This window comes from Dendropsophus ebraccatus, chromosome 4 (assembly GCF_027789765.1).
Source record: "Dendropsophus ebraccatus isolate aDenEbr1 chromosome 4, aDenEbr1.pat, whole genome shotgun sequence".
NCBI lineage: Eukaryota > Metazoa > Chordata > Amphibia > Anura > Hylidae > Dendropsophus > Dendropsophus ebraccatus.
In genome coordinates, this window is record NC_091457.1 from 124,930,968 (window position 1) to 124,943,129 (window position 12,162).

General features: G+C 41.6%; 1 protein-coding gene across 3 annotated transcripts in view; it reads right to left on the reverse strand.

Moving 5' to 3' along the window:
* PTPRG (protein tyrosine phosphatase receptor type G) overlaps window positions 1–12,162 on the reverse strand; it is a 403,269-nt gene that overhangs the window by 6,124 nt on the left and 384,983 nt on the right. For all 3 annotated transcript variants that reach the window (XM_069966943.1, XM_069966945.1, XM_069966944.1), the window contains 2 exons: window positions 1,682–1,828; window positions 1,200–1,342 (listed from right to left, as the gene is read on the reverse strand). In XM_069966943.1, the coding sequence (XP_069823044.1) occupies window positions 1,200–1,342; window positions 1,682–1,828 (290 nt within the window). The remainder of the gene's footprint in view (window positions 1–1,199; window positions 1,343–1,681; window positions 1,829–12,162) is intronic.

Sequence of the window (12,162 nt, forward strand, 5' to 3'; positions counted from 1 at the left end):
GATAAAAAATGTAAAAAAAAAAAGCTTTTTTTTTCTTCTAAAAATGAGCCCTTGGTAAAATTAAATTAACTCCTTTTTTAACATTTTGTAAGTTCTTGATTAACATTGTGACACAACTTTAATTAAAATAAAATAAAGTGTAATTTGTAATTCAGTTATGGGATATTGTGCATAATTACCCTTTATTCATCTGGCACCAGTAGATATAGTCCATGTTCACACTGCATTAGAGCTTACCATCAAAAGGTATGGGAGTATATGTGCTACTCTCTACACCTTTTTTTCTTAACTGGATGCCTGAAATAGTGCACTCAATTATTGTAAACCGTACTATAAAAAATTATCCGATGGATGTCAACTAGTATTGAGTAGTTTCAGCATATGATTCCCCATGGCTGCAGAAGTTGGATGTCGTCCTAGGGAGTCTTGGAAAACATGTATACAGCCTATGTTTTCCTGGCAGCCCTAGGGCAGCATCCAATTCTGCAGCCATGGGGAATCACATATCAAGCGCTCCGGTTCGAAGAATGTTGCCGAACCCCAACAGTTTGACATATCCGCTCAACACTAACGTCAACTGGTTAGTTGGCTACATCCAGAGCTATGACTAGGAATCTGCTCTTTTTCGCTTTTACCTCCCATTTTTTACACTATTCAAACGTAGGATCTTAAATTCAAGTTACATTGTTCTGCAAACTACTGGGCCCTGCACTGATCACAAGAACCAAAGGGCCATCGTACCAAGTTGGACTACTAGACAAAGCACAAGAATATTTGGTAAAGCACTAAAGGAGCCATGGCACCTTGGTTCTCCAGCCTCTGGGTTAGCGTTGGACTAAAGTGCCTTGGGCCCATCGGAGAAAATAATTCTGAGGATCCCCCTTAGTTTCTCTAAGTCTACATTAAAGTAATCATTACCCACCCAGGGCTTAATAGGACATCTGGTGATGGTTTTAAGGTCAGCTTCAAAGGAGGTTGTCTTCTGCTATACTTTTGAGGACGCATATTAGGGGTACATCACCTTGATACAGCTTGGGCCCACTGGATGATTCTGATGGGCCAATCCAACCCTCTTGATGGTATATAGTTGGCATTTGTCTCCAATGTTTAAAAGTATAAAAGGACCATCAAATAATCAGGAATGCCTTAACACATAAGTGGTGACTGTTAGCTTTATGGTACTGTAGGTAGGTACTTACTCGTCATGCACAATGGTAGGTCCATCTCGTGTAAGAGCTTCTTCTCTAATCACATTGATAAGTTCAAAAGCACTGCTTATTGGAGCATCTGGATTTGGCCATTTTGGACACTGAAAGTGGCGAACTTCCAAAACGTAATCATCCTGCAAGCAGAAAATGCACCAAAAACAGTCAGTACAAAGTTTAATCTTATGTGATTCAGGTGCTCCTGTAATATATAATACTATGGTATGTGATGGGGCATACCAACTTAAACTCATGGTTTTTTGGGGCACATAAGGACCCAGTATTGGGCCGAAAACAGACTAGGCATTTATTTATAAACCTGTATAATTTGGTAATACAGCTATGTGCATGAAATGGAGACAGGTAATCACTTTCGATGCATTTCTTTGTTGGATACATCAGGGCTAAGGTCCAAAACATTTCTGTACTTCTTTCGCATTGAAAATGAACCATTGCAGCCTTTTTTGTTTGTTTACCTGTGTGGCTTCAAGGATAAAATCATGGATGATAATTTGCTCCTCATTAGAGAGACAGAGCCGGTCTTTGCTGATCAGGGTCACAGTAAAGGCCTCACAGTTCATAGATTCTTCACGACTCGGCCAATAGACAAACTCGTCCTCTGTCTGAGAAAGAAAAATTAAACTGAATAAATAAATTGCATGGTTGGTGCTAAGGCTACAGTAGCATCCAGATCTAAAGCAATGTTTACATTCCCTACGACAATGTAACGTCTGGAGTGTGCCGGGGAGCAATGTTTCAGACACATTACACCTAAAACGTTCCGTTCTCGGTAATTAGGAGTTTTGCCCTTTTCTCCTAGAAAACGGAAGAACTTATTTTCTTGCTCCGGCAAACTCCCCTCCTTCAAATTAGCTTCAGAGTATAAGAAACAGGCTGAATTATTCATTAGGCATGGAAAACAAGATCACACTCCTTGACCGATGACATTAAAAAGTACATCTGACAGATGTTCTATTTCCAAGCAATTTAGTGTTCATTAAATACATTTAGGAAACACACGACGGAGTTAACCCATCACACCGAGGGGATGGAAGCAGCAAAAATATTTTCATTTACCAAGGGAAAGAAGAAACATATGAAAACTATGTTGACTCGTTAACAGTTTTAAAAGGAGGCAAAGCTTATATGTTATTTAGATGATGTGCTTGGGTTAAAATGTTAGGCAATCATTCATGGTGATAATCCCTATCATATTCTTGTTACATAAATCACTTTTCTTGAATGCATAACTATACTTCAATAATTGGAGATAAGAAAGTACTAAAGGATGCCCCCTGTCTTGTTGTTGATGCACCATTGGCTACTACACAAATAGTCAACATTGAAGGCTTTTAGATGTATGCATAAACTAATTGTATAAACTGTATAATTTATGGTTGTTGGGGTGTGTTTTGTAAAAATAAAGTGAGTTGCTGTCAAGTATGCTTAAAGGGGTTATTCAGTGCTACAAAAACATGGCCACTTTCTTCCAGAGACAGCAGCAATCTTGTCTCAAGTTCAGGTGTGGTTTGCAATTAAGCTCCATTCACTTCAATGGAACCAAGTTACAGAACCCCACCCAAACTGGAGATAAAATTGGTGCTGTTTTTGGAAGAAAGTGGCCATGTTTTTGTAGCGCTGGATAACCCATTTAAAGTCAATAATACTTTATAGAACATTCATATCAGAAGCACCATGCCGCTTAAGTGATGACATGTACTGATCATATGATCATGTGATCACACGTGGTGTCAAAATACTACTACATTCTTCAATGTTTGAGTGAAATTGCCAGCATCCTGCCAGAGTTCTAATGTGTCTTGAGGAAACTATCCATTTTTTTTGTTAAAATTTTTGTATATTTCATTTAAACATCCTTTCAAAAGATGAAATATACAAAAAAATATAGAATGAAAAAATTAAATAGCTTACTGCGACGATCAAGAGAGAAATAACAGACGGCAAAATGATCATTCAACCGCCAGTTATTAAAAGTGTATAGCCACCTTTACCTGAGCACCGAGAGGTTCGCAGTCGAGAATAAAGCTCGATCGAGTGCAATGCTCGACCGAGCATCGAGCTCAACACTAGTGACTACTTCCACCTATTAGAAATACATGTATCAGAGTTGAAGCTGTCATATTACTCTTTATGGCCATGTTTATTTTAATCTTGTAGTACGACCTGCAATCAAGGACGTAGCTAAAAGAGGTGCAGAATTAGCAGCCATAATTGGATCCTGAAGCCCCCTGCCACACATAAAAGGGCACCACAATTATGGATTGTATATAGTAATATTTGTATTGGAACATTTTATCATACTCAGAACTGCAGACATGGACAAAGCTGATGGCTAAGCTTTCTCAAAGCCGACGGCTGCTTGCAAAGTTATAAAAGCATGTTTTATTTCTAAGCCCAATAGTTGTAGTGTCCTCCCTTCCTGTTCTACATGATGGATTTACAGTGCTCAGTGCTTCACCTCAATCATGCACAGCAGGATGGAGTGAGGTGGTCAAGGAAGGAGGTGTAGAGGAATGACCTCTAAGCATGACCTTTTTGTCACTTGAGCTTAGATGGAATATATGGTTTAGTAACTTTAAAACCATCAGCTAAGAGAAAGCTATCATTTACTGTATTTTATCTCCCTCTTGGCCATCTGCCCACGTCTACAGCTCTGGGCATGATATAATGCTGACAGATCCCCTTTAAGTCCAAGAAATCTTCTGTTATAACCCTGCCTACATTCCTGTACAAAACCACAAACATATGATGCTACATCTAGACATCACATCCATACCGATATGGAGACTCGGATGTTGAGGTTTCTTGCATCAGCACATAAAGTGCACAGTACAGTAACATTCCCACAATGCAGCTGTACTTGCTTATAATGACTTTATTGTAAATGCAATGCATTATGGTTCCTCTAGCTGAGGCAAAGTGATGAGGATGCGCTCCCCTCCACATGTATGCGCACAAGGGAATAAGAAACAAACAGCCACATTACTCAAAACCCAGTCACATCGACAGGGCAACATACCAATGGCTTAGACGTAACTGGGGATTTCTACTGTGAACAGAACAAATCATGGGGGACATAGAAAGTATGATGAGTTGGTAATTCAAGCATAAATGCACCATCTTATTATGGATCCATTAAAGGCATGATATCATATATTGAGCCATGTATGTTTTAAAATGCATCCATTATAAAAGATATTGCTTTTATCCCGGGACCTTAAGTGCTGGAATTACCTGTTCATCCATAGCTGCACTGGTGAAAGCGGCGGAAGGTGAAGTAATATGATTATATGCGGGGTATGTATACTGTATAATTTTCATGACTTACTGATATTTTATGTATTTACCACTTTATACAATTACTATAGCAGTTTGTTCTCTTTTTTAGAGAGTGTGTGTGTATCTGATGCCACAAACAAGCCTTTTGTAAAAATGGGGTTTATTCGGTCTTCAAGGATTAAACATAAACCTATAGTAGAGTTCTGGTCCCAGGTGATCGGGATGGGTCTTCTTGTATTTCCCACCATGAGACTATTTAATCGGCATCAGTGATTTTTACCTCCTTTACGGGATTATCCGGCCGGTGTGAGAGCAGGAATAGCTGTGTTGAGTTAATCTAGAACAATCGTCCAAGTGATTTCACATTAATGTCGGTAATGTTGTCTCCCCATATTCCTATTAAAAGGTCATCTGCTCGCACTTTAAGCAAGACTCCATTGAACACCTATTACACGCACTTAATTGCAGTTCATGACTAGAAGACGCTTGTAATGCTCACTGTGGGGCACTAAGAACATTTTATGCAGGGTTTAATTTCGGTTAAATAGACCTACACATGTAAAGTGCCTCTGTGATATTCCGCATTTTATGCAGCTCAAGCTTACACCTGGTATCCACTCAAGTACTTCAAGGAATTGAAAAATAAATGGAGGAAAGTTTAAGAAATGCTCTACGATGATGCCAACAGGGGACATGGGGGGATGTGTGATTCATTTAAAAGAGACCACGTATTATATAGTCCTTACTCTAACTGTAGGGAAACCACAATAAAGCTAAGCACAGGGTTGTTGTGGCTTTTCATCCTAGATCAGCAGGAATTCAATGGTTCTTAAGCTGGCCATAAATTTTAATTAGCTGTCGGCCAAATGCTATTTAGGCTAATAGTTAGCTCACCTGATCTCCCTATACATGGATTGGCTGAGCATGCAGTCAGGAGGCTGCAATACACATTGAATGGTCGGCTGGTACTATGGTCAGCTTTCATCTTAAAGGGGTATTCCAGCATTTGGAATAAATTAATATGTTAGGGCTGTGGTGAATAAGGGGGGAAAAAGCTATACTTACCTATCCCCTTTCCTCCTCTCTTCTTTCTTTTCCCGAGACTAGAATTTGGAGCAGGACCTGCTTACACACTGGCCAGGATGGGACACCTCTGTGGCCAGTGACTGGCTGTGCATACAGGTCCTGAACCAAGTTATTGGTGACCTAAGTGAGCTGTGGTGGACATGGGGGTTAGGTAAGTATAGCTTATATATATTTTTTTTTGCACCAAAGCCTTAACATTAACCTGGAACAACCCTTTAAAATGCCCATACACTTCCGACAAAAGATGACTAAAGCAGCTAACTTTGAAGGGTTAGACCACTGTCCAAAGTGTTTGGCAGCTTCCCAACTTATCCCCCAACAAATTATGTCTGGGGAGAGAAGGGTCCAGTATGTGGCATTTCAACTGCCTGAACCTATTGTTTTGAGAGTGATAAGCCACAGTCAGGGGTGTCTGGCAGCATGTTACCCTTTCCCTCCCAATAAAGAACAAGAGAACGCTCCATTGTATTGAACATATACATGTATGGAGAGATCAAGAAAGATAGCTGCTGGTAGAATGACATTTTTTCTGACAGCTATTGAAAATGTATAGCCACCTTTAGCAGAATACAAAGGCAAGGGTAAAAACACTTACTTATGATTTCCATATAAAAAATATATATATATTATTTCTTAAAGGGGTTGTCTTGGGATTAAAAATGCTTAAAGTGTCACTGTCGTTATAACTTCCAAAATCTAAATCAACGGTAGATGTGATATAAAGCAAGTCCGTAATATACTTTTTTTTTAGCATGAAAAACAGGCCACTTCCTGTTTTCTGACTTTTTTTTTCTCAAAAAACAGGAAACAGTGAGAAAACTTGAAGTCCTATGTATCCCAGGCTATCTGAGCGCTCACAGAGAGAAGGCAGTCATGTGATTGATGGACACATTGAGCTGTGACTCTCTGTGTTTAGTCTTTTTTTTTTTTTTTTCAACCAGCACAAGTCAGAAAATCTGCCTTCAGGAGACTGAACCTGGATTTCTTGTAAGTTCAGCTTTGTTTACAACAGGGATGTCAAACTACAATTCCCACCGTGCCTGGACAGCCAAAAGCTTTAGATTTAGCGTTGGCTGTCCAGGAATTGTGGGAATTGTAGTTTTCTAATAGCTGGAGGGCCTGGCAAACTTGTTTTATATCACATCTACTGTTGATTTAGATTTTGAAAGTTATAACAACAGATACACTTTAAATATGGCTGGAGGTGGTCTAGCAAAAAAAGTCATACATCCCAGCAGCTACCAGTACAATCTTGTCATTGCTTCTTCCTGGTTCCTGTGATGCTTTTACCCCACCAAAATTGCCCATTCAGCCAATCACTGACCACAGCACTGCTATGTCTGAAGGGACAGGTCCTGTGGGGTTGACACATCACAGGAACCAGGAAGAAGCAGGACCTGTAATGGTGGACCAGCAGCTGCAGGAATAAGAGGAGGGGACTTTGACTTATTTTTAGACCACCTGCATCTATATTTAAAGGACAACCCCTTTAAACAGAATCTGTTAGCCTAATATACTGTACAATTTATTATTTCAACGTTCCTATAAACTAGTTTTTGCCATGTTTTCTACTAGAGAATATAGACCTGTAGCTGTAAATTACTTGTTATACATAGGGTAGTATATTAAACTGACAGATCTGCTTTTGGAAAAAAAAACAAAAAAACGAAACCAAATAAACAAACAAATGACATTTTTGTTAAATTAGGTTTACATTTGCGTTGTGGCTTCTATTTATAAAGGAAGTCACTATGCGGTGCCAGATCTGTTGACTTATAATGGGGTCCGTTGGGGTTTCTGCTGTTTTGACAGCAAGAATAATGTTTCATGCTTCACTATTCTAGTCTCCAAAAGTAACAGAACTACCAAGGGATTGGTAGACATTGCTATTTTCTTAAACATAAGACTGCAGGAAGCTGCACACTTATCTTCCAGGTCAACAAAACAAGGGTAGAGCACTGGCAATTTAAATACATCTAGTCCATTAGCCGCAAACACGGTAATGTGATGCCCTCTGAACTATCGCTGACCAAAAGCAGGAAGGGCCATAACTTCTCCTCAACGCTCTTCAGCTAGGGTGTACCACTCTGATACAATAGGGCATTGGCCAAGGCAATACATACATCACTATATCGAATGGGGTTATGCGTTTGTACAAAAGTTTTTTCCATGTCTATAACTATTATTCATTTTCTTTGTTCATGAGGAATAACATTCTAGTTTCTGTGGTTTTCCTTCCCATGGTAGAATAAGATTTTATTGCTTTAAAATTGTGCTTAAATTCTTTATCCAAGAAAAATGATTTTACCGTCTTCCTGTGGAGGAACGAGAGGTGTTCACCTTCGGTCATAAAATAATACACATTGAAATGTACGTGTTTTCAGGCTCTCACTACAGGAGACCATATGGATAAATTAAAGCTCCGAATCTGGAAAATTGTCATGTTCTGCCGATAAAACCTCCTGAGCTGAAATATTCTGAGGAGGAAGCTCAGTCTTTAGGACTACTGTTCTCGCCTTTGAGATTATGCGACGTGGTTGGGGTCCGAAGTTTTGAACAATGGCATGGCAAGTTGTTGAAGTCAGACTTCTTTTATCCAAAACTATGAGTGCTCAGTAGTGAGGACTGCTATTGTAAGCACTGTCTTAGTTAATGTAATGGAATCAGCATCACAGATGACAATGGGGGATAGATGTGGTACTGTTTTTTAAAGAAAGCGGCCATGTTTTTTTAATTCTATATATCTTTCCAAACTAATTTCTGTATAAAAGTTGTTGTTTATATAAGATTGGCATTTTTTATTTTAAAATCCATTAGGGGTCGAGGGATAAGGAATGACTACTAACCTCTCCACGTGCCCACAAACAGCCATGCCAGAAGGTCCGGGACCCCTGCTGGAAGGCATTTTCCCCAGAATTGTGATAACATCACAACCTGGGGGAAAATGCCAGAGCCAGCTGAGCGACAGCCCGCTCAGCTAATCAGTGACTGGAGCCGCGTCCCGCCCCAGTCATTCAGTGGCTGAGCGGGCTGTCAATCAGCTGGGTCATGACATCGGCTGAGAAGATGATCGCGGAGGCCAGTGAGGGTCCAGAAGCGTTGATCCAGCAATGGACAGGAACGGGGGACGGGTTAGTGGTGCTGATTCTGTTCCCCCTGACTCTTCCAAAAATAATTGCAGCCCTGCACTTCTCCATTAAGTAACGAACAAGGAATTTCTCTCCTATGGTCTCTAGTTATCATCACTGTAAATTCTCATATTAGTCTGAAAAACAACAACCTAACATTCTAGAATACGAAGATGATTTGAATATAAATATATAATTTTAAAGGTCAGTGAACATTTCTTTTAACCCCTAGTGGTTACTGTAAGTTAAAAACTTCATTACTAGAAGATGTAAGCCTCATTTAGAAATGTCTGCCCTGTCTCTCTTTCTTGCATTATCCATGGAACTTGGCTATCAGTGAAAGCCTGGGGCTCTGGTGAAGGAGCCAGGATCCATTAGGATCTTGGCTCACTACGTCTTGGGTATAGCTAATGCACACATGTGAGTACCATCCAAGTTACAAAGGTAATGAACACAGGGATGAACATGGGGCTTTAACATTTTCTTCTCTTAATTTAAGCAGAATGTAGCAAAGCAAGTGATAAATTTATCTGGACATGGAGTACTTTGGAAGTTTAGGACAAGTAGCAACTTGATGGCCATCTTAACATCAAGTCAAACTTTTATGCCTCTTCTAAATATATTAACATACATACAACGAATAGTGTTGGGCAGCGAGGCCAAACTGTTCAGGTTCGGCAACGTTGTCCGAACCAGAAAGCGCAGCATTTGACTCTTCACATCTTTAGAGCTCAGTCCTGTGGGGTCCTTGAAAACATGGATACAGCCTATGGCCAGTTTGGCCTCTCAACACTGAACATGAATCATAATTTTAAAGGGTTTGGTAAAGGTAGACGGTCTTATCTTTTGACGTTCATGATATCAGTGATGTTAAGCCCCTAATACATGGGCTGGTGTCCGGGAGCAAGCGAGCGCTGACCTGTCAGGTCAAGACTCATTTGCTCCTGGTTCCCCGCTCTCTGCTGGCGCTATTGCATGCACAGACAGCGAGTGAGTAAGTTTGTATGTGGGGAGAGGGCATGTGGGGAGCTGCAGGGGGCCTAAAGATCCTCCAAAGAGCCCACAGAGATAGTTGCTTCCTGCTGCCGCTGCTCCTATTAGGCAGTGCGGTAGCAGCCGATCGTTGCTGTCCACGTCATTTGTCTTTGAACAAGTTGAAAGACAATGAAAGACAATGATCAGCCAACATCGATCATGTCGGCTGATCATTGCCTTTTATTACATGAAGCGAATCGGCCAAATATGGGCAATAATCGCTTTGTGTAATAGGGAAGATACAGATATAAGTGAATGTGGTGAGTGATGATGCCAAGATAAATGGAACACCGAGTAAAAGAACCCCCGACTGATCAATAGAGCAAAGTGGCTAGACTAGGAAATCACAGTGGCACAGACTCAACAGAGGATAAAGTGGCACAACGCCTTTCTCGTGCCACTGCATTCCAATAGTCAGTGGTAGTCACAAGGATAAGACAATCGTTGATTAACAGTTAATACAAAGACAATGTGTCCTATGATTAACCCCTTCATGGGGGGGGGGATATACAAAAGAGTATTCAGAATATAAAACTCTGACTATAGGACACATCTAGTGTTAGAAAACAGAAAAACTGGAGAATATTCCAAACAAATTAAAACCTACTTGGTAGTCAATGGTAGTGGAAATATTAAAGGGGGTAACACTACTTCTATTAAAAAATCTCAAGTCTTCCCATACGTATCAGCTGCTGTTTATCCTGCAGGAAATGTTGTTTTATTTTCAGTCTGATACGGTGCTCTCTGCTGACATCTCTGGCTGAGACAGGCAGGGCCGTCTTACCCATTGGGCATGGTTGGCGGCTGCCCGGGGGCCCTTGCGTCCTAGGGGGCCCCTGCCTGCTGTGACATACCCGTATTTTTCGCTTTATAAGACGCACTTTTTTTCCTCCCAAAGTGGAAGGAAAAACTAAGTGCGTCCTATAAAGCGAAGACTGCTCCCAAGCCGTCCTGCCCGCCCCCTCTATTGCCGCTCACTATGCATATGCATAGTGAGCGGCCCTGAGCGACCCCCTCCGCCCGCCCCTTCTATCGCCGCTCAGCTGATCAGAAGCCCAGGAAAGTGCAATGAACAGCACTTTCCTGGGCTTCTGATCGGCTCAGCTAAGCGGCGATAAAAGGGGCGGGCTGGGTGGGCGGTCCAGGAACTCACCTGTCCGCCGGCCCCAGCAGCTGATGTCTCCCGGCAGCGCGCACTCCCGTCATCCTCGGGGCACAGGCAGTGGGGTACAAAGACGCTGCCTGTGTCCCGGATGTGTAGTGCAGCCTATATCATTCATGATAGAGGCTGCAGGACACTTCCGGCACAGGCAGTCTCTCGGTACCCCGCTGCCTGTGCCCGGAGGATGACGGGAGTGCGCTCTGCCAGGAGACTTCAGCTGCTGGGGCTGGCAGACACGTGAGTAACTGGTTTGTTGTTTTTCTGTTCGGCAGGGGGGGATTGGCTACTATGGGGGGCACTGGGTACTATGGGGGGCACTATATGGGGGGATTGGCTACTTTGGGGGGCACTATATGGGGGCATTGGCTACTATGTGGGGCACTACATGCAAAGATGGGCGGTTTTGATGGCCGGGGGGGGGGGGGGGCAATTCGCACCTCTGCCCAGGGGCCCATAATGCTGGAGACAGGAACTGTCCAGAGCAGGAGAGGTTTTCTATGGGGATTCATATAAAACCGAGACAGAGTTCCTGTCTCGGCCAGAGATGTCAGCAGAGAGCACTGTGTCAGATCGAAAATAAAACAACATTTACTGCAGGACATTTAGTAGCTAATAAGTATGGGAAGACTTGAGATTTTTGAATACAAGTAAATTACAAATCTATGTTACTTTCTGATATCAGTTGATTTGAAAGAAAAAGATTTTCGCTAGACAACCCCTTTAATAATCTCAATGATAGACCCCCAACAATATCGGATCGGGGGTCTGACTCCTGGCACCCCCACCAATTCGCTGTCAAAAAGCTTTGTACTATTTAAGACCATATTGTAATACATTGAATCCCTGCTGCAAATATTACAGTGTTTTCCGATACATACAGATGATATCTTTTGTCCTGGGTCTGTTTATTTTGATAAATGGTAGAACACAAGCAGCACAATGTGGATAAGACCAGTATAAACTGCACTGCACCCACCCCTGCTGCTCACGCCATTGGTAATGATGCTAGTTATAATAACATTATAGACTCTCAGGACGCCTGATGTGTGACTGCAAATTCTTTTTTTTTTTTTTTTTTTTTTAAATGCATTCTGCAGCTGACAGCCAAGTTCCCAGCTTGTCCTAATGATGACAGCCTCTGCCACATAAATTACTGGGAGTCTATTTATTGCGGAGCTAACTTAATGTTGCTGTAATTTACTGTAGTAAATTGTGTCTACCTGTCGCATTAGTAAATTTGCATCCG